The sequence below is a fragment of the Acanthaster planci genome, linkage group LG14 (assembly GCF_054643075.1).
Source record: "Acanthaster planci isolate LZ-2023a linkage group LG14, COTS_SCS, whole genome shotgun sequence".
Lineage (NCBI taxonomy): Eukaryota > Metazoa > Echinodermata > Asteroidea > Valvatida > Acanthasteridae > Acanthaster > Acanthaster planci.
The window spans coordinates 9,680,314-9,703,373 of NC_141790.1; the positions used below are offsets into that span (position 1 = coordinate 9,680,314).

Sequence of the window (23,060 nt, forward strand, 5' to 3'; positions counted from 1 at the left end):
ACAACAGACACAATCATGGCACAAAGTGTGGCACGGGAGCAGACAACGATTTGTACAAACCAAGATAAACATTGATTATTCTGAAGGGTTGCATGCCAGGACGAACATTACATGTTACTTTATATTTTGTACATCAAGAGGATATCACATCCTTTCACAAATATACTGCATGATTCATATTGGTCTTCGTGCCTTTTAACAACTTTACCTAACCCAACCCCCCCAAAAAGCACGCTCTTTTTTATTCCACCGTATACCTTTTGATATATTTTATATGTACTTTACAAAGTGGATCAGTTTCACCCATTTCTTCTTCATTTCTTATTAACTGTCCCGTTTCAACGACGCATTTGTTTACTAAAAATAAAGTCAATAAATCATTAAACCATAAACCATACCGGGTTTTGAAGTTATATACATACAACTCAGTCTTCGATATACACATCTTATGTTAATAGCTGCATGAAATTTCATTCATGAATTGACTACTTTAACTTCTTGTGTATTTTTGAAACGCTTAGAAAGCTTGGAATTAATTGCTGTCACTTGGGGCTGACATCGACGTCTTCCAGGTCGTGGGCAGCTTTCTCTGCATGCTTGTCAGCGGCGATCTGGAGGAGTTCGGCCGTCTCAGCCTTCCCTGTCTCTTGGACCATCCTGGTGAAGGCACTGTCCTCCCTCTGGAGGAGAATGTAAGGCTCGTCAAACTCGATCAGACGCCCTGCATCGAGTACCTGGAATGGGGGAAGATTCGGACTTGATCGACAGGAATGAATAAGTTCGGTGCCCCAAAAAGGAAGATGTCATTCGAGAACAAGGCCTGCGTGCGCGTTTGGGCCATGACCGCGCTGATCGGCCAGATCCTTCTCGTGACAGTTGAGGGCGTTGTTGATATGTCGCCATTTCATGCACTTAATTATGGTTTTGCATGCACAGAGACTTTTGGCACAGATAATGGACTCAAAATGTGGATTAGTGAAAATGATTTTGAATGTTTCTTTCGGGGACTGCACTGCTACACTTCCATGAAAAAGCTCTTACCAAGACCCTGTCGCAGTCCATGATGGTGTTGAGGCGGTGAGCTATGGTCAGGACCGTGCAGGGCTTGAATCTCTGTCGGATAGTCGTCTGGATCAACCGGTCAGTTCTTGATGTGAATATGCAACAGAGCAACAGTCACAGCACGGAGCTTAACACCACGAACTAATTGTCTTGAGAATGAGGACTCTTCTTGTAGGGTAGATGTGATATGGGTCACTGGTATGATTTCTAACAAATGCTGACAGTTTCTTTGTTAAAGACTAGAAAAGCAATAACCAGTTTTGGATTTAAGAAAAAACAAAGGTCAATAATTTGAGTGCGTGCGACCAGCTACCGTCGTGCTGATAGCGTTGAATTTGCAAACCCGGATATTGATGCTCTCGACTGACCCACGAGGTGCTTCACCTTGAGTTGTCTAAAAGAACACTGATCATCGTTCGGGCATGAAAAAGAAAAAAAAAACACGCTCACCTGGCGTCCACGTTGGCCGTGGCTTCGTCCACTATCAGGATCTTGTTCTTACGCAGGATGGCCCTGGCCAGGCACAGCAGCTGTCTCTGACCTACGCTGAAGTTGGTGCCTCCCTCTGTCAGGACTGCCTCCAGCTTGTCAGGAAGCTCCTCCACTGCTGGCTTCAACTCCACCTGCAGGTGGGAAGAGAACCAGCATGTTAATGATTTCAGGAACGCATCCCAGGAGACAGGCTTGGAGATGAGAGAGGCATTGCATTCACAGGGACTTTTCCATTTACAGGAATCTTGTGGAAATTTTGCAGAAAAGGATACACCCGTTTTCTTCAGGGCTGTTCCATGCTTTCGGTATAGAATGAAATAAAGTGTACCCCTATTGGGTCTTACTGTAGTTGTCGCGTTGGATCTGAATGATCAGGATCAGCTAACCTACTATACCGGTCCCCCAATTTCTTTTACCCAACATACCTCTTCAATGGCTCTCCATATATCACAATCAGCGTGCTCACTGAATAGATCCAAGTTCCTCCGCAGTGTTCCGCTGAACAGGACTGGGTCCTACATGAAGGAAAATTGCCATAATATCGTTCTGACAAACTGTTTTTCAAAACTCGGTTAAGCACATTACTCCTAAACAGTCTATCCCTGTTTCACAGTTCCAAAGGGCAATACATGCAGGCCAGTTGACTTCCTTCCCTCCGGTGCCTACTTTTACTGGCAAACATGCGCATTACACTAGCCTGACAAGGACGTTTAGGAAAGAGACTACGCCCACTGCAAGCTAACTGGTGCCTGACGGAGTCGATGTTGAATAGACAAGGTGTGGGGTGGGTTGTCACTGGTAGTTGATCACCGGTATATATGTCTCCTCTTGTGGATCTTCACCGCTGGTTCATGTCTTTGAAGGACATCTTTCGAGGAGAGAGCCGTAATCAAGGACAAAACCAAATAAAATCCAAATCAGCTGTCACTTTTCGGGATTGGAGAGGCTTTAGAGACAGGCTTAGAAGGTTGGTGATGCTTGTGCTCATCAACTGGATCTTTTACCTGTGGGATGAAGGAGACCTTCTTTCGGAGGTCGTGCAGCCCGATCAGCGTCGTGTTGACACCGTCTATCATGATGGTGCCCGTGGGTTCGGCCAGTCGCATCAACACCGTCATTAGAGAGCTCTTGCCAGCCCCAGTTCTGCCGACGATGCCGACCTAAAAGCCACAATTACCACAAAATATCTCTCACCTGCATGTACAGTTTGATCCAGGTTGATGTAATTCCCGTGATATGTGAACCAACGTTTCGAAAAGGGTTTAGTGCTCATCACATGCCTGTAGAAGAGGCTATGCAGAAACGGAACTGCACAGTATTTCAGACGTGCATGGAAATGTAATTGTTGAAGCGGGCGTTCAAGCTTCTCGTTCACAGACTTGATGTCAATATACAGTATTGAATTCTTCCACCCCACTTTAAATTTATGTTGCAAGTTCAGATTTTCCTGAGACACTGAAGGAGTTGTTTCCACCAAAGGTAGAGTAATCATGTCATCGGATTCGAATCGGCCCCTGTAGGCCTATATTTAACCGTACCTTTTCCTTCGGCTTGATGGAGCAGCTGATGTTTTGCAGCACCTGAGGCCCGTCTTCAGTGTATCTCAGGGAAGTATCTTGGAGCGTGATGCCTCCATCAAGTGGCCAGTCAGGAGGCGGCTTATGGTCGGTCTCCAAGGGAGCCTCAGGCTTGATATCGATGTATTGGCACACACGCTCCACAGATGTCATCTGAGTGTACAGACGTTGACAGTGGCTCATGAATATCTAGTTTGGAACTAATTCTGTTATGTATTAAACGCCCACGGACTTCCAGCCAACCAGAAAATCGATAGAATTTAATACAGGTATTTACCTGGTTCTCTAACTCCGCACTCTGTCGAACTGCCCACTGAAACAGCCCCATTAGGCTGATGGCGTACGTCAACGACAGACCGACAATGCCAGAGTTCAGATCAAGAACTAAGCAAACAAAACAATGTTAATTTGGCTTGAATATGATCCTGTACTATAGTAAGTGCCTTCCCAAATAAGCAAGATCTTTTTTTTTTTAATGATAAAGCTATTATTCACTGCATTTTCGACGAGGGTGTACTCAGTCGACATCCGGTATATCTTGTATGTTACACCACAAACACTGAAACCAGTTTTGTTTGAAATGCTGAAAGTTGCACATCTATAAAATAGCGACGACTTTCAAAGATGGATAAAGAAGCTTTGTCCAAATATCTAAACTGAATATGTTTTGAAGCATAGGACGCATTCTGCCATAACTGTCTTCTTTTGTAATGTGAGCACGGTAAATCAAAACATTAATGAGAACCTATAAGAAATTTTTGCTGAAGTATATCCGTGAGTTATTTCATGAATTCTTTCTCCAAAAATAGGTTGCAAATGTGAAGATGGTCATCACAATTAACGACCCAGTCAGTAGCATAAATTTAAAAACGACTGGGTTTATGTCTACATTTGAACATGCCTACTTCATTTTGTGCAACTTACGGCCAGCGGCCATGATGCTGGTGAAACAAACTCCGCAGATGAACAAGGTATTGAGGATATCTAGCTGCACTGCGAACCAGCGGGACGTAGCTAGAAAGAGGAACCAGGCCCGGGTGTGGCCGTCAAGGTAGCCGTCAAAAACCGCGGTGAAGCGCCGCTGGGCCCTGAACGCCCGGACCGTGATCAGACCGGTCAGAGTGGCCGACAGATGAGAAAACACGGGGCTGCGAGCTTCAAACAGGAACATACGATGAAAGAAAATTTGTAATACGAAACAATATTGGATGTTTAGTTTAAGAAAGCGAATCATATCACATTAAAACGGATCCAAACTAGGTCCTAAACTTGCGCAATGGCATATGGTGACAATACCATAATGTTTCACTAGATACAATACGGGCGATTCACAATAGCGCGCCACCAAGAGTTTGCAACACGTTGGCCAATCATAACGCGCGAAATTTGTCGACCCTTTCCAAACGTGCATTGGGTCGACAAATTTTGTGCACTGTGATTGGCTAACGGGTTGCAAACTCTTGGTGGCGCACTATTGTGCAACGGCCGTACTAATGAGACAACGCATTTACAAGTCAGTTTGTGAAATGAAATCATAGATAGAGTGTACTTCTACACATGTATACTGAAATAATTCTAAAACTATAAATTAACGATTCCTAAAAAAGCTATTTGTCTCACCCACGAAATTCGACAATCCTTCTTAAGACAGCATGACAGAAATGAAAATAAATCCTCATTAGGTGAGAAGAGCATAGCACACTATCATTAAAAATTCAGGGTTGCAGTGACTTAAGGCCTCTTTCAATCCACTTTAAGAGGTTGCATCAATCATAATATAGATTTAGATTACTGGAATCCCTGTTGAGGTACCTATTCCTTCTAATCTCTTGACGTCTCGAGAGGAGGCTAAGTAGTATCTCCTTACGAAATAAAATACGACGGCAATCGGGAGGGTGAAGGCGAGGCAGAAAGGATTGAAGATGGAAATCAAGATAATAATGGCAATGGTGTTCAAGGTAATCTGGACGGAGAAATGGAGAAAAATGAAAATAAAGAAAAATTTCAACCTGGAAGACCATTTTTGAGTTTAATATGAAAGGTTAAATTTAGTTCGAAGCCACTTTGTGTATTTGGAATTAACGAAAGCAATTAGCAATGCCACCAAACAGTGAAACATCAAAAAGCTGAGCCCGTCGGAACATTACCTGCAGAAAGTCCGTAAACGTTCCGGGCAACAAATCATCCATAAAACCAATATCCTTGGAGAAGCGATTCAAAATCCGACCTGAAGTAGAACAGCATACATTTTATCAGTGCTACTCCTTACTTTTCTGTTACACGTGGGTCACACAAATTCATGAATTCTTATCGATCTATAACGACAAGGGTTAAACACTGCACTAAATTAACACTACAGACGCATTAGTGTGCAGTCTCATTTGAGTCTCACCAACAGGATTCGTATCAAAGAACTGCATGGGCGCTCTGATGATGGCTGCGAACATTTGGTTGTGAAGAGCCCCGGAGGCCGTCACAAACAGATGAAAGAACAGAAAGCTACGGATTAACAAAGCAAGCGACGATCCTCCACACAGCATGGCGTAAACTCTGATGTAATGCGACTGGTGGTTGTTTTTTGTAGCATTCTGAAACTCCTGTGTGCAGTAGAAAATGGATTTGGAATCAAATTTAAACTTTAGACGGGGAACGTTCACACCAAGAAGTGTCTTATAGTAGCTACGACTTTTTTTTAACTGTAAGTTGTATGCTGACTATCAGCCAACCTGATTCATTGCCGCTAAATGCTTCTCTTCCTCGTAGGCCCACGTAGCCAGCCAGTGGTCTGTGAAAGTCAGCGCAGCCTGAAATGGAAGACAAAGCAAAATATTATTGTCTGGGGAACTTGTTGATTTGCCAATCATCGGGCGTGTGGTCTGAGCGGCTTGCAGCCCCCTAACAGTCAAATGAACGTGTGGAATTGTAAAACGTCATCATTACTCACTCCAGGCATGTTTTGGAAAGATGCGTCACTTTGAAGTAAAAAAATGGAGGAGAGGAAACGTCAAACATCGTACGCTGGGTTGGGATTGGTTGGCCATAAAATACTTCTTCCGGGTGGAATGTCTGCACTAAAAGTCCACTTTTGTAACATTGAAAATATTTGTGACGTGGCAGATATGCCACTGCCTTAAACTTAACTTAAACGTTAAAATTAAAATTAACTTAAACGTTAAAACACTCCGTAATCGGCTGTGGGACAACAGCTCTCTGAGGTTGTGTCCAAATCTCTTGTCCAGAGCTAGGTCTAGGTCTTTACTCCATTGAAAATGCGTGGAAATGCGTGGACAATAGACCTAGCCGTAGCTCTGGAAGCCCGTTTTGGACACGGCCAGAGATGCTTCTGTTCTTCTTATGGTTTTTCTAATATACAAAGCTCAGACTGAGTGAGTTGGAAACTAATTTTTAAACATGCTTTTATGAATGTGAATCATAATGCTTATAAGCATTCTGCTTTCTCCAGTGTCACAGGCTTCCACCTTTACCGTGTCCCATTACTGGCAGTTTTACCTGGGCACCGACCACTGCGATCACCCAGGTGAGCAGAAAGAGGAATCCCGCCGCTGCCCGGAAGTAGCGGAGGTACACCATCCACTGGACGGTACCCACCGCCATCTCCTCTGGGGCGATGTCCACGGGTTTCTCCGCCTACAGCAAGGGCGACACACCAAACAGGGAGAGCAAGAGGACGTGTGAAAGGACGGAAAAATAAAGACAAAAAATGCAAAAATGCCTAACAAGAAAGAGTGGCAAACACAAGACCAAAATTATCAAAGTCTCTTCCCTGATCATCACCCTTGTTTATATTAGCTCAGCAAACATATGGAAGTTTACAAGTATGACGCAACAATGCGACTTTTTCAAAGCAGGGTCAGCAAATTGCTAGCATGAAAAATAAAGACACCAACCTCATCTTGGCCTGCATGAAACGAAGCACTGGAGCTCGTTGATATTTTCCTTTGGTGTGTCTTCGGCCCGAGGAACTGCGGCTTCTTTTCTCCAGCTTGGTCATCGTCGTCGGATTTCTTCTTCAGGAGTGCCGCGAAGTCCACGCCTTCCTTCCGTAGCTGATGGTATGTCCCGTAGCCGGCTGATCTACCCTGTCACATTTAGTCCAGCACACCAAGGAATCACTGTCGATCATTATGTATGAGTAGCTTTTATGGGCCCTCAACTTTTGGGTTTGGAAAGTAGAGCTAAAATGCCTCTACATAACCAAACCATTCTTGAAGTGAAGTCCATCACAGACTGTCACCGTAATTATATCCGACCTGGGGACAAATGGCCAAACTGCCAGATAGTCTGAATGTTTGTCAGTCTAAAACGTGAGCAAGAAACCCAAAATGTTCTTTTCTCAACAGCTTTTATTTCAGAACTACCTGTTTTAGGATGAGAATCTTATCAGCCTTGTTCAGGAACTGCAGCTGATGAGTTACCAGGATCCGAGCTTTGTCCCTCATTTGATGAAGGATGCACCTTTTAAATTAAAGAAAATAACATTAATCCTTTCACCCGAGTGTACTGAAATGCACACTCTGAAACTGTAGGTGTGAACAGATAGATCATCAGGTGCAACTTTGTAGTTAACACAGGTTTACTTGCGCAGGGGATCAGAATTATCAGGTAGAGCAATTATTTGGCTGTACCAAAGAGAATGTTCCAATGCGTCTGTCTACTCAGTGAAAATGCATATGCATGTATCCTTTTTGTGGGGATGAAGGATTCTGTGACTTTTGGCGCACACCAACAAAGGATTTGTTTGTCCAATCTTCATCCACAGAGCAAAGATCCCGTGTCTGAAATACAACAAAGGATGTGAATTATTCTGAACCTTTTGAGTTTGATCTGATGCCTCATTGTAACCGAGAACCGAGCAACTTTTCAAATTTGTTTCCTTGAATTAGATAAAGAGGTTTAATGCTGACGAAGACGATGTCCATTACTCATCTTGGAGAAGTACAAGAAAGTCATGGAGAATGTAAAATGAAAAGAGTAATACTATGACAGGAAATAAAAATGGCTGACCTGTCAAAGAGGTGCTTCCCGACTGCCGGATCCACTGCGCTCAGCGGATCATCTAGCAGAAAAACATCAGCATCACTGTACAAGGCCCTGGCCAGGCTAGCCCTTGCCCTCTGACCCCCGCTGAGGGTCACTCCCCGCTCGCCGACCAGTGTCTGATCGTCGTGTGGTAGCAGCTCAATGTCCTGAGGATACAAGGTTGGATGACCTTTAAAGCTTCTCGTGGTGAAGTTCGCAAATTAAGTAAAAAGTCTGCAGTAGCACGACGCAAAGGATGGCTTCTGACGACGGACAAAGCATATGCTATTACTGTGTGAACATTAATTGAATATCCACTGGGTTTTTTGTCCGAACCAGAAGCTGACTGATAAATAGAGATATCCTTGCGTTGTACTACCATAACCTTTAACTAATTTGAAACAAGGTTGATTATTTCAATGTCTTGAGGCTGCATTTGGGCAAGCTTTGAAGCAATCCTTTAAGATGAAGCTTTGTAAAGTTTTTTTAGGCCACAAAACAACCTTAAACCTAGTAAAAGAAGGACATTTCAGAAATACAGTGACGAGTTTTAATTTCTTTTACTTAATAAGTCATTCTAAGGAAAAACAGAGTAGCTCCCCGGAGGTCTTTCTTTGGTTGACAACAATCAACTCACTGCAGCTTCTTCCGGTGCTTAAAAAAGATAAATCCTTCAATGTGGTTTCCATGTTAGCTTAAGTTTTAGGTTCCATTCAAACAAATGATTCTGGAACAGAGATGAAGCCCAAGAATGAAAAGATACTGGGATTTGAGAAATGGCTCCAGCCTCCTAGAACCTACCTTGGTAAGCGCACATTGCTTGATGACTCGCTGGTACTTCGCCGAATCGTACTCACTCCCAAAGAGGATGTTATCCCTGAGTGAGCCGGACAGGATCCAGGGTTGCTGAGCCGTGTAGCCAACCCGGCCGGTTAGGGCGTTGACTCCTGATACAGTAGGAAGCTCCCCCAGCAGGGCCATCAACAGGGAAGACTGGCACGGGAGAATAAACCATGCAGACGGTATAAAGATATTGAAGGAGCCCCTTTCCTGATCCCTAGTAATGTGTATTTACTGTGGATACCAACTTGTATTTGTAGTAGTATCCAAAAAGGTGCATTCTGTATCGATGCCGTAGAGATATCAAGGGGTGGTATGTTTGTATTGCACACTGTCTCGATTTCGAGGGTGCTCCATAATAGAGCTATTTAGATATGAAGGATAGTGTGATAAAACTGTGTAGATATTGTCCTTGACCTTGTGTAGGCCTATACAGATACCAAGAGTAGTTGTGGTCCACTAGTACTGGTCCTACACCTACAATTTAATAGGTCAACTGATTCTCCATTCTGCCCGGTTAGAGTTATTCCTTCAAGTACGTTTTAGTTCTGTATCAAAAGCGAGAAAATAATGGGTCCTTTGATCCTATGTTTGTCCTGTCTCTTCCTAAAGGGTGTTTATTAACACCACGCTTTTGCGATCTAGAATCAGTGATGGCTCACCTTTCCACACCCGACGGGACCGATCACCGCGAGAAGCTCTCCCGGCTCAACCCGAAAACTGATGTCCTGAAGCACAGTGTTGCTTAAATCCTTGTTTTAAAAATGAAAACGAGGTTAAGGATCTACACAATACTGTAAAAAAGGCACTTTCAACTCAGTACACGTATTTTCCGCCTTGATAGTTGATGTGTGAGATAGTGAAAGTGAAAAGTAAGACGCTACCATAGGAACGCTGTCTAAACAGTAGGAAGGAAACAGATCAAGAATGCATCTTAACAATTGGGAAAACCAGATTCGAAGGTCTAGGTTTGTGCATTTGTGTTGCCTTATAAACCAGTTACTTTTCTCTAGAATAATTGGATGCAAAGAATTATGGAAAGGAATGACCATTCGTTTTTTATTCGTGAAGGCTTGATGGGTGGAATGGGTTAACAGGCCTACAGTGCAGATAGATACCTTGTACCAGGATCCACACATATTCCTGACAACAATCCCGATTCCGTCCTTCATGTCAGCTGCAGCTCCCGTATTGCCTAGATCGCCGCCTTCCTGCATACAAGCGGGCCCAACGTACCCACCAACCTCCTCATTTCCGTGGCATTCGATCAGACAGGTCGTGATTTTTGTTCGTGCTTCTTTTTCAACGTACTGCGAGGTGCCCTTCCCATCTTCGGAGTCGCTCTCATTACTAATTTCCCTCGAAGCATCAATACCGTTCGTAGTTATCTCATCCAACAGAATCACGGTCTTTACTAATCCAACATTGGCATTAAGATCCACATTGACCTCTTGTGCGTGTTTCTTGAGTTCTTCCATGAGAAGAAACTTCTGGTTATTGAAGGTGGAAATAGTTTTGCAAAACTGAAAACAAAACCTGCCAGATCCTCTAGACTAAGTTGAGTCCTGAATAATTTTGTATTCACTCAATGGCAAATAACACCCAATAGGCCGAGGAGAACTCCCGTGCTTACGTGAACTAAGAGTAGTGTGGATTGTGTGCATGTAAGGAGCTCATTCTACAGTGAAGCCAGCATGAATAATTCATTATCGTTCTACTTTATCTGGTACTGATTGGCTCGAGAAGAATGTCGTAAGCTGTCCATGGAAATTTTGGGGAAAGTTGTCGTGACCAGTTCTCAAGACTTCCCCCGCCCCAGATTGGCTACACGTACTTTACCAGCGCTTTGGTCTTTCACTTGTCAACGTTAAAAGCGAAGTTGGCGCTGCAGTACCGCACTAAGACTGCTTACATTAATTCAAAATGTCACCTAGCACTTTCTTTTGTATAAACATACAACGGGAACTAACTATTGCCTCTACTTTGCTTTTCCAGGTTTTCTTTTACTTCTTCATCTGCTTGCTGTTTCTTAGAAAAATAAGAGCATAAAACTGGAGAACTCATACCATCATTCAAGGAGTTCCCCTGCAGAGATAACGCACCGAACCCCATTCTGTTACACACCCTTCAGAAGCACTTGTATGACCAAACCCGTCGACGAACCACAATCATTACATTAAATTACTCTTTAACTCCACGAGCGTGAGTTACGGCCATCCACCTTTTTCCCAGATTTGCATTCTTTGTCCTTACCTGAATCCTACTAATGGAGACAAGTCCCTCCGCCCCGTTCATCACAGCGAATGGAAAGAATAAGGACAGGCAGATTCGAGCGCTGTAGAACAGCGAGATCACCGGGAACACCTTGGAGGGCGTGACAGGGTTGCCGAGTGAGGCGTAGACCACGAAGGTGACGAATGTTGTCAGTAGGGTACCCTCGAACAGCAGAGCAAAAATTAGCGCTCGTAAATACGAGCTTTGCAGTATCTTGCGTATCTCCTTACTGCAGAAGGGGAGAACAATTAATTAATGTCTACACCAGAAAGGCTGGCATGAACCATGTAAGACTCGAAATGGCAAAACTGAAAGATATCTCTTTCGATGATGGCTCGAAGAAAAATCGCTCTGTGGGTTCTCAACGGTTCAATTAGTAATGAATGGCTGTCTTCAGAAATGTTCTTTTCCAGCCTGGAATGTTCCATTGTTATCCCACCGTTTGGACAAAAACCTTTTCGAACGGCTCCCGTAGGGTCTAAACATCATCTCCCAGTTTGGAACTATTTATCCGTGGTACAACAACCGCCACTGAATGTTGAAAACTGGTACAAGTTATCAGATTGGTATGCTTTGACGATCAACCTACCCTCGGCTTTCAGCGACTATCTTTCCAAAAGATTGTTCCCAGGCGTAGATCTTGATGACACGCATCCCCGAGATCACTTCATTCATAATGCGGAGTCTGGCATCGGACAACAAGGCTGTCTTGGATCTGACATAGTTATGGAGAGAAAGATGCGAAGAGGTGACATCTCAATAGCTAAAGCAGGAAGAATGGATGCGCACCATCACAAGCAAACAAAGGTCTTACCTCAACCTCGAAAACAGCTTCCCCATGTAAACTTGAATGGGCGCCATCAGGAACATGATGGAGAGCCCCGCTACGCAAGAAACTCCGATCTCTCGCCAGCATAAGGCAAACACCACAATCAGCTGGCATGGTGCTATCCACAGGTGATGTATAAATACAAAGGCCTGCAAAAGCAGACACGGAATAGATTCAAAGAATGCCTCGGATGGCATTAAAACCCAACGCGAATAAGACAAGAAGTCTAGGAATGCCAAACAGTGCCAAAGGGAAAGCTGCTGCGCGTACATTCAAGAACAGAAACACCTTGTCTTACGTTGAGATTTCTAACTCAGTAAAAACAGTTGAAGGTATCAAGTTGGTACTAAAATTAGTCAACGGACCTAATAAGCGAATGCTTTGGAACAGGTGTCGTTTAAAGGTTTAATTGGGCCTTCGAAAAGCAATCGTTCTTGTGCTCCCACGGGACAAGGAGGGTATTTTACCCATTTGATCACTGACCTGCCGGGGTTGGCCATCCGACAGACAGGGCTGCGGGAGTCGACACCAAACGAAATATTTCTCACACTTACCAGATCGAATCTGTTGACGTCATTGGAGAGGATGTTCACCAGTTGACCGACAGTGGTCTCACCTAGAGCAAGGTTGCTGAGCTTCAAGGCCTACAATAATGGAAAAAATGGCTCGGCTACATAATTGCCACAGCGCATAAAAAGTGCAGGGTCAGTGTCTAAGTTCAACTCAAGTAGACTCTTGAAGATGCCACCTGGAGCTAAGGCAAGAGAAGAAAATGATCACTACCTTTCTGAAGACAAGGGCCGAGCAAGCAGTTCTGAGTTTCATCCCCGTCAGGCCGAAGCCGAAGGAACACCAGTGGTGGGCGACGACGAGACCTAGCGAGGACAAGGAGAGACCGGCTGCTTGCAGGTAGGCCTCAGTGGTTGAAACGAGGTCCGTGGAGAAGTACAGAACCAATCGTGCCAACATCAACGGCTGAGCCATCTTCAAGAAGACCTCCTACGAACAGTATTTATGACTGAAATAATAACAGCAGTTTCTTTCGTTTGGCAACTTAAAACATCGTTTTGGCTTCTTAGTCTCAAGGTTCGATCCAATAAAAGTAGGGCTACTGCAGAGGAAATAATTACCATTTAAGATTTGGCAAAAATTACCTCAACGAAAGCGGGCAAACCATAGATCATGAATTTTACACCAAACACTCTCAGCAACGCCCATCGGAGGGACGGTGGCCTCCCCGTGACATTACTTTTCTCCAACTCTTTATTCCACTCACTGGCAAAACAAATCGGCGACAGTTATAATACAGTATAATACAGGCACAACGGTGTTTGACACAACCACAACTTTTTTTTCAGTGAACCGCATAATTAATTTGTTTGGTAAATACCACCTCATTATTTGGAAGGGCATGAAAGGTAAGTACAAAGGCGCTTCGTAATGGAATTTGAACTAATGAAATTCATAATTATTCACAAATGCGCGTAAATGGCCTTGGTGGCAATTAAGGGCCATTGAAAAATGTACAGGGGGTGCGATTTTGATCATTTTCTCTCGGGTTTTCTGGCTTTGTTAATTTTTTTCTCTAGAAAAAGTCCCATTAAGTCGTTTCCGCTGTTAGTTTCTTATCTAAGTGCCATTTTCAGTACTCTGTTAAAAGACTTTGCAATCGTGATTTTTCCTGTGCACACGAGATTAAGTAGGTTATACCGAGGGTTCCAAATGGGAATTTCATAGACTTGTTTTACCTTTCAAGTTTATTCACTAACACACCCGCGGAGTCTTCTGGCAAAACATCGTACAAGTCTTCCTCCACGAGAGGCCTCCCATACCCTCGACGGAAGAAGTCCAGCATCCAGCTGAAAAAAAAGCTAGGATATTACGACTGAATGCAATACTAGGGAGGCCATATCTGCGAATGAACACTGGAGACATTAGATATCGGGGATATTTCTTAAGGTCCCCTTACCGTTTACAATACCAGAACGAGATCATTAGATTGTTCCGTCTCGTTGGATAGTGCAAGTTTAAACAGAAAGACATGCAAAGTTTGGTTGAGTTAAGTTTTGTCGTTTTATGAGTTCAGCGGCTTGAAAGAAAATATCAACTTGGGATAGTTTCTGTTCCTACTGCCCATTCCTTTCTGGTATTATAATGAAGCCAATGATTCCTTGAAAGCGCCACTGGCACTGCCTAAAGCCCACAGACCTGTGGTCACCCGAACAGAAGACAACTATAAGTACATGCGTTTGCAGCTTTAGAACTGGAGGAAACATCTTGGCACATTCTGGGTAAAACCAGTACGACCAGGACACGTCCATTCGTCACTAGTAGCTGGCATAGGCGTATGCAGCTTTTGTTGTAGCAGGGGAGGGGGGAATTCAAAGGCAATTGCAGCATCGGACTTATTCAACATGATGTTTGATAAATAGACATACCGACTATACTGCAAAAGGGGGAAAACGTGGTGGAAATTCGTTGGGGGGGGGATCGTCCCCCGATACGCCACTGGGTGAAAGGTGAGGAAAGAACTTTTTTCAGTGACACAGCTCCTCATTTATGGGTCCAAAAAAGGTGCAAAGTTTATTTATTTAGTTTTGACATTGTCAACAATGGAAGCCTCTTGTTTGAATGAGAGGACTGAAACCATTGCCTCTCGTCATATTTTATGGTCTTTTTATTGATTCAAAGTTGTTAATTCACACTTCTCATAGTAACAAGGCCATGCGCTCTAAAGTATATGTGCCTGTACATCACTTCCAACAAAAAAAAAAAAAAAAAAAAAAAAAAGAGGGGAGGAAATTGCGTCACCACACCACTTTTGGACCAAGTCCATCCATGACCAGAAACCGGACTTGGGGGGGGGGGGCAAAAGAAAAAAGTTCAAGAAGGTGATTTGGACCTTCATTTTTTCATTTTCCACTTTTCCGCTCTGGAACCTTGGGGAACGGAGCAGATCCATGAAATCCATACTGTAGCGCCGGCGGGTCCGGCCGGTGGGGGCGCCAGCTTGGACCCGTATGGAGTTGGCTGGCTGCCCCCGCTGGTATGCGAACGGCCCGCGGTTTTCCCGCCTCGCGCCTGCGCAGTCCCCGCGAAGACGCGTCATGTCTAGAGCTTGGGATAGAACACAGTGTTGTTGACAAAGAGAAATAAAACAGAGATTTCTTGACTTGTGTGTGTGTATATTAGCATCAGAGCCCAATCAGTAGGACACGCTACAATACTTATATCCAGTTACCGATTGATCGACGACCCACAACAACGAAGGTGTCTGGACAAACACCCCGGGCGTATTAGAAACCCCATTCTCATTGAGTCCCATACTCACGAACAGTGTTCGTGGGTCGTTGATTACGAAGGCCGAATGGCAAAAAGAGTGCAGCTGCGCTGAAGGTCAAGATAGTAGTTGCCATTTTGAAACCAAATGAAAAGATGGCATGGCATTCACCATTTCACAATGATAAAGTCTCCAGATATTCATATCAAATGGTCAGGGTAAATTCTCTCCAATAGCCATGAGTATTTGCACTGGGTTTTATTTTCATTATAGTGAGTCTTTTCTATGTTACGTCACAAAACCAACATTAAGTTTGGTATGTACCATATCCGCCATCTTTTTTCTTGATGTTCTCCATCCACTCCCCAGAAACTGGGGAGTGACAATCTTGCTCGCAAACAATGTTCGCTCGTTGATTCTTTCCTTTCGAAACCCCGTTCTCGTGTTCGACTAACACGAGAGCGGGGTTTCGAATACTCCCCCTGTACGGTTGCTCAAAGAACCAAAGTGTCCGAATCGAATCTAGCAGATCATACCATGTGTCGTGTACAAAACATGTTCCTAATTCAATAATTGGATAGTCATTCGCAAATTAGGGAACTTCAAGGTAACCAACACCTCCGTGTAAAGGTAACAGATAATCTCGCTTTCGAAAAGTACTTATTACTGTACCTTCTTTTCATATCAGTGAATCTGTTAGAAATCAGACTGACAGTATTACGTTGTTGGTCGTGTACATACGCCGCTGGTAAGAGTCTACTTAAGTACAGGTTCTTTAGGCATTCGCTTCCTCTTAATTTGAGAAATACAAACATGTTCTCCGTTATACGCTTTCGCACAAACCGTTACAAATCAAGTGTTTTCCGACAGTCCTCAAACCTGTCAAAATCTTTTTAGTGGTTTCTAAGGGCTGCCGTAGCTTTTGTTCTGCAGACATGCTCATGATGAATTTTCGTGTATGTTCTATATCGTGTCTGATATATCTTATAGATTCTTATCCTGTCCTAGTTTGTGTGGTTATTTGTCTTTTAGGTTCATAGTATATTTGTTCTGCAACCAGTGTAATGTTTTATCTATTCTTAAGTAATTGTTTGGTATGGCAGTAACTTTTAAATGTATTTCAATTTATTTGTAATCTAATATTATCTTAGTAAAATGGACCATAATGCAGCTGTTTAGCTGCGAAAGTTTATTATTTAATAAACCAGTAATAATACTTCAGACCATGTGGATCGCAGTGATACTGCGAGTGGAGAATATGTGGCTCCACACCTACTACGGGGACAGTGCGAGGCGAACTGCTTGAAAACATGTCACCCGTAAAGCGGCAGTTTACAGTACAATTTATAAGGTTGGAGCCTATTCCCCGTTGTGGTCAATTAATTTAACACTCTCTGAAGTGTTCAATTGCTGTTGTTCTGACGGCCAGCAACCACTTTTAGCAGTCAATTGTAGGAAAACACAACTGTGAGCAGGGATGCAAGTCGTCCAAAGAAAAACAAGGATGTAAAAGAGACTTGTATGTATGTATGAAACCGAATTTTAAAAACATTAGTAATTAAACCGAAAATGGGGGTAGGTGGCCGAAGCCAATTTTTTTGGTGAATTAAATTTGTTTGTAAATGTAATTTAAAGCATTGAAAGTTTTTAATGGGCCCTTAACGTATTACCTGTCAGGTTTATTTGCCCCCAGTTAGTGTTCAGACAGATTGAACTTTGTTTCCTCTTGGTGAACATTATGTTTTAATACCAATTGTAAACATTGAAAAAGCAAGGGTTTCTTGCCAAAAAGATACACTGACAGTGATTTCAAAGAATATGTATCTTTGTGTATTATGTGATTTAAATGATTTGTCTTTTGGTGGAAATTAAGCCTATACGCCGAAGGGAGGGAGTGTTAGCTAGGAGACTTCAATGTTTTCAACTTGGAGGGATTTTCTCATCCCTTAAATCAAATCCTTTTTCTGTTCTTTTCTTGTGCCATTGCCATCTGGCTGGTTCTCTTTCTCCGTGTGATTACCATGAGTCACTTCACTGTTGGTGTACTTTATCGCAAAGGCCAGGTCGTTAGCGATTGGGAGTCGGATCCACATTATAATACATAATAAATAGCTTAGTGACATTAAAATAAGCTAGGTACTGCGCAACAACTAACTCATTGTCAGAGTTACCCCTGCCAGTTTATTGAAGGACTGGATACGGAGTTGAATCCATACAATAAACACACCAATACCTGCAGGGAATGCAAGTTAATGCTTTGCCCCGACGTATGAAACCTGAAAGTTGACCTTGGTGGCACGCTTCCGGAACCCTTGGATATGAAAATAACGTGCACAGATTTTAGAATTTGTTATATTTTTTCGTTCTGTTACTTCTTAAAATATCTATCTTGGAAAAAAGGCTGCACCATTGCATCTTTGACATGAATTGTCATCTATTGCCCTGTACATATTTAATAACGATGCCAAAAATTATTTGTCAAGTCGTTATGTCGCCTTATGTCACTATTATCCCTCACTAGAGTCACGACGAAGGATTGTAAATGAAGTTCACCGACCAAAACACAAGCTTCTAAAGAAGTCTAGCAGCCACCCGACCCGACTACCCACCGCTACTTATAAGTGGGGCCTGTGCAGCTAATAAATAGCCACGCTCTAACTGTGGTGCTAATATTATTATATGGGTAGTCGGGTCGGGTGAGCAGCCACTGGACTGCAGACTTGTTTACCGGCGTGCATTGCAGGCAAAAACCTTTTAGTTTTGTGTTCGACAACACACACACGAACAACGAAATCAGTTCTGTGAATGTTCAATGTCTGTAAACGTGACTCTATTCAAACAGAATATTATACTGTGACCAGCTAAGGTTGTAGGAGCTGCATAATAGGCCCATATTAGTGGTTTTTTCCAAGATTTTTCTTAATAAAATGACAATTTGTGAAGGGTGTGCAAGTTTCAATATATTTCCGTAAAGATGTGGGAAAAAACTTCACGCAAGAAAAAGAAAACAGCAACCTCAGATGTAGAAAGTTAGTTCATATCCCTCTGCTTTGGCAGACTAGTCCGTTTCTTAACATACAGTACATTTGGTTATTCTGATCGTTTGTTGTCGTCCTCAATTTCTCTCCAAAGCCATGAAATAAAGGGTCTTGTGGTTCATTTTTCATCTTCCTTCGTCCACAGTGAAATACTTTTGCAACTCACTAGCGAAACTTCCCTGCTAGATGACTAACTAAATTGCAACATTACGAGTAAGCCAACAAGCTTTGAATTTGGATGAGACTTGAGGCTATGCATGGTGGAAGTACTAACTATGGACAAGTTTGCGGTGACACCATGTGGATATATTTCTCTTTTGTGAGTGTGTGTGGTTTTGAGAGGAACCGAGGTGGAACCACACACACTCATAAAAGAGAAATATATCCACATGGTGTCACCGCAAACTTGTCCATAGTAAGCTTTGAAGTTGATCCCACTACAAACAGTGAATTTAACTCCAACTTACATGAAGAATGCTTTGGAGAAGATTCCGGCCCTAAGCAGTGGGTGTGGTTGTCTTTCATTTTGGCATGATGCTTTCGGAGGCGGGGTGATCCCAGACTCTTTAGCATTATAGCGCTTACTGCCACCCGCTGAAGTAGGCTTGCTGTTTAGGGCCTCCATGATGACTTGTCTGTGAGGCCACGGAGCCCCGATGCACAATGTTATTGATTAGGCAAACTAGATCCTTCCCAGCGTAGCGCCTGTCAACTCATAGCTCTATGGTCACCTCTGGTGACTGGTGACCTTATCTACCAGCACCACTCTTAAATAAAAAGTGGTCCCCTTCTTCAACCTTTTTGTTTGAACGCGGTGTTTGTGGTTTGTAGCTGATAAACAAGCGTCAGACACGGTCATAAAGGCTTAATAATTAACTATATGTATGTCACGTTAGTGTTTTAGCTAAAACAGTTGCTCACCACGGGGATCGGGTCAGCCGTGATATTCAAACGAGCGAGCTCTAAGCCAAATACCGTTTTATCACTGCGAGTTCAAGTCGAAGTGGTCCAACTCGGTTTTCCGGGGTCACGTGGAACCTTCCACTCATTTGCATAAACATTTACATTTACTTAAGCGTTGGTGGCAACTAAAGTGGCAGTGTAATTTTCCGCCTTCAGCAGTGATACTTTTTTCTCTTTCTGCTGACTAAGAACAAGAGCTACCCAGTTCAATATAACGAGGTCAACCCAGCGGATTGCGTTATCAAAAGTTCTGACGTTTCCCTGAAAGTCCTTTGAAGGTTTTCTTTTGAGCTACAAAAGTGTTCATGTTTGTTCTCTGTGGATCGATGCCCGTGTTGACGGCGGGCGTAGGTGAATCCACGCTGGAATCCAATAGAATTGATTTCAGATCAGAATCGTACTCCAATTCAACTTGTTTGGGGGATTCGATTCTCTGATGAAGCTGAGTCCGATTCCCGAGCTAGGATTCTCGTCTTTGCGTGACGATTTCGAAGAAAGGTGAATTCCAACACGCCTTCAATCGATCAACCATTTAACAAAGTGAACTCTCTCCTGGTACGCGGTGCATCAAAGGCAGAATGCTAGCTCAAGTCACTGATGAAACAATCCTCTAACAATAAATCATTTAACATAAAATTGTAAAAAAAAGTCATTTTACGACACCAGAAAGTGAGACATTTTATGGAACCAGTCTTTGTGGAACGATTTTATGTATTTTTTGTGAGGCAATCGCAGCCAGCACGAGCGATGATGCACGAGTGCTTATATGGCCAGCTTCAAACGTCGAACTTCTGCTGCATCTAATTTAAAAGTTGTAATCGACGAAAAGCGAGAAAAGTTGGCAGTTGCTTCAAACGTTGATTTTCTGTTGAACGTAATCACATTTCTTTTTTTCTGCCATCAAATTAACTGCACGTGGTTTTAAAAGGGGAGTGGTGATTATCTGCTCGACACTCCTGCCGCTCCTCCTTCTAGGAGAAAATGCCACAACCACCACTCTAATGTCGACATTTGGTCAAAAATGAAGTCGGCAGTAAGTACGATGCTGAATGTCAAAGGGAGACTTTGAGACGCTTGGCGGCTACAGAAGCAACGGTCCTTTTTTGGTTAATGTGGGCATGCCCATGCAGTGAAAGGCATGAGTAGTTGTTCTGAGCACGCACACAACTGCGCCACCATGTGTCTCAAAGTCTCCCACTCCGAAAAATGATTCAAAACCAACCTGGGTATGTTCCTGTCTCACATTAGACACGATTTAGAGTGAAACACTTACATAGATTCCCATCTCTGAGGCATAGGTATGTTTATGAAGACTCTTGTAGTGGAGATTGGTTTCATGCTGTTGCAGAAAAATGATCAATACTATTAGTGAAGTTTGAAAAGTTTGTGAACCCATCATCAGAAACACGTTGGGTATGTCAGGAATTGAAGATTAAACGTCATCAAGAAATGTATGCGATGTTTACCCCTGTCTGCTTGGTATAACGGTACAACCAGGATTGAGATTATGTTAGTGTTAATTGTGGTTTAGGGGTCATTTATTTTTTCCCCAAATTTTATATGTGCAGGTAAAACTCCTTTTATTCAATGTGACAGATCTCAGTTATATCCCTCACACACCTGTGCGGAACAGACTTGAATTTTTCAAAATTCAAACTTACGCTATTCATTGAAGCATTGAAGCACGGAACTGGCATCAATCAAAACAGAACTACCCCTGTTCACCAACAGTTTCAACCAGGTTTTTGAAACTTCATCTTATGTTATTATCATGGTATTTTTTTTCTGAGCGTCTACTGTTTTATGCACCATGTAATGTTTTCAGTGAGGTTAAAACCTTACCTTGTCCTTGCTCTTTGTTCTTCAGGACAGGTGGCAGCTTTCCGTTTGGCGACGGCCCTTTGGAATCTTCCCTGTTGATTGCACCATATTCAGCTGATTGTGGAGATCGTCTTGTGCTGGTGAGAGATCGGAGTTTCTTGCCTGGCAGGGCTCTCCATCAGGTTCTTGATGACGCCCTTTCAAGGATACACGGAGAAGTTGTTTTCTAAGTTAAGGTAAAGCCAGATGCCCTTTTGTCATACATTTAGGCATAAATTGTTTTCTTCTTACCTTTAAGAGACCAACTCTTGGCACATTTTTCAGATCTAAGACGATGTCAGATGACTTGTCTGATGCGAAACTCGTATAAGTGAGGTGATCTCGAGGGTGTGTGTCATCAAAATCTACGCCTGGGAACAGTCACTGACAGCAGGGGGTAGGGTGGCTGTTACAGTATGCGGATTAAACAAGTGCGAAACTTCATTTCAAACCCATGAATTGGTTTATAAATTCAGTGGCAGGCATTGTACAATTCAAATTAATTAAAATTTCCAACCATCGTGCGCGCGAAACTCACAGGAGCCCTCCAGGACAGTTCAAACGGAAGAAGGGGAAACAGTGCGATATGCGTGACTTCAGGTAATTGTACCTTTGTGTAAGAAGGATTTTCCAGAAATAAGTAAGATTTGAAGCTTTGTAGGATGGAAGTTACAGGAGATATAGGCTTACGTGTACTACACCATGGGACAAACCTCTTTTGGAAGAGGCGTGGTAATAAAAGAACTGGTGAGGGCTAACTCGACGTTTCGGCCAGGATGTTCTGGCCATCATCAGAAAAGTGTGCCCGGACTCGAGTGGACAGGTGGGTTTAAAGGTAATCTGGAAGTGGTGGAACGAAATTTGTGGGTCATGTAACCCCAGGGGTGGGGGTCGACTTGGGTGCTGGCAATGGGCGCCAGATGTCGTTGAGCTTGAAACTGATATCTTGGGGACGGTGTTCCCGGGCTTCCTGGACTTGTCCAATTTGATTTAGTGGTCCGAGGAGTGTGCATGTTTGACAGTGGCCGACTTGTATTCTCCTCGTCGGCGGTGTGCACGGTGCTCTTGAAGCCTGGTTAGGAGATTCCTGCCAGTTTCTCCGACGTATACTTGGCCGCACTCACATGGAATGCTAAATACACCTGGGTGACTGCTGGGTGGGTGCTTGTCCTTGTTGGTGTGGAATACTGACTGCAGCTTGTTGGGTGCAGAATGATAGACTTGGATGTTAGTCGACTGTAGGATACTGCGGAGTTGGTGTGGGGATGGGGCCTAGGTACGGTAGACATTCTGTGGCGGTAGGGGCTTTAGGGCGTCCGGTGTGGGTGACGCTAATTACGCCTTGGGACAAGATTCTGCAGGAATTTAAAACAGGTATCACAGATGTACATTGACATCGTCCTATTATAGTGTCATATGGTGTCAGACTCCCCCCTCTCAAATTTCCGTCAAACAGGTCAACCCACCCCTGCAGTGTCTCTTCCCCATTTCCACCAATTTCTGGCACAAATTTACGCAACTTAAATGTAAGATTAAATGCACTGTAGTAATAGTCTTTGTTACACTCTAAATGGGATTGCACGACGAAATACCGTCAGTTTTTGCATAATCATTGATCAATAACATAGTGCGACAGAGCTTCGTGGCCGCACAAGCAAATTATCATAGTGGCCCCGCCCGACGCGTATTTTTCCCCCAAACGAGATCCAACCATTTCGAAAGAGGGCTCCCTATGTGCTTATACATTATTCATAATTCTGTCCATGTCTCTGTGGTGGTCACATGTTCATGTACACTGAGGTAAA

At 43.3% G+C, this 23,060-nt stretch overlaps 1 protein-coding gene across 2 annotated transcripts; it reads right to left on the bottom strand.

Annotated features, from left to right (window-relative positions):
- Window positions 1-100: 100 nt before the first annotated feature.
- LOC110980779 (ATP-binding cassette sub-family C member 4-like) lies at window positions 101-19,514 on the bottom strand. 2 transcript variants are annotated; one of them, XM_087145496.1, is made up of 28 exons: window positions 18,900-19,514; window positions 13,863-13,973; window positions 13,269-13,389; window positions 12,898-13,113; window positions 12,669-12,758; window positions 12,100-12,263; window positions 11,875-12,000; window positions 11,265-11,514; window positions 10,130-10,501; window positions 9,674-9,763; window positions 8,973-9,164; window positions 8,157-8,338; window positions 7,511-7,607; window positions 7,040-7,231; window positions 6,642-6,779; window positions 5,858-5,935; window positions 5,524-5,728; window positions 5,279-5,358; window positions 4,944-5,094; window positions 4,752-4,772; window positions 4,056-4,286; window positions 3,409-3,515; window positions 3,093-3,284; window positions 2,559-2,714; window positions 1,980-2,069; window positions 1,513-1,685; window positions 1,042-1,147; window positions 101-734 (listed from the first exon to the last, which is right to left on the bottom strand). In XM_087145496.1, the coding sequence occupies exons 1-28, from the start codon at window positions 19,055-19,057 to the stop codon at window positions 543-545; spliced, it is 4,281 nt and encodes a 1,426-aa protein (XP_087001622.1). In that variant the 5' UTR covers window positions 19,058-19,514; the 3' UTR covers window positions 101-542. The 2 variants fall into 2 exon arrangements, with proteins under 2 accessions (XP_087001622.1, XP_087001623.1); XM_087145497.1 differs by lacking the exon at window positions 4,752-4,772 and having other exon boundaries at window positions 18,900-19,513.
- Between the last annotated feature and the right edge of the window lie 3,546 nt (window positions 19,515-23,060).

Coding starts and splice junctions, on each gene's coding strand:
- LOC110980779 (XM_087145496.1), bottom strand. CDS start 19,057: ATGGAGGCCCTAAACAGCAAGCCTACTTCAGCGGGTGGCAGTAAGCGC. Junction 13,974..18,899: donor TTCTCCAAAGCATTCTTCAT/GTAAGTTGGAGT, acceptor CTTTTTTTTCAG/CTGGATGCTGGACTTCTTCC. Junction 1,686..1,979: donor TATGGAGAGCCATTGAAGAG/GTATGTTGGGTA, acceptor TCCCACCTGCAG/GTGGAGTTGAAGCCAGCAGT.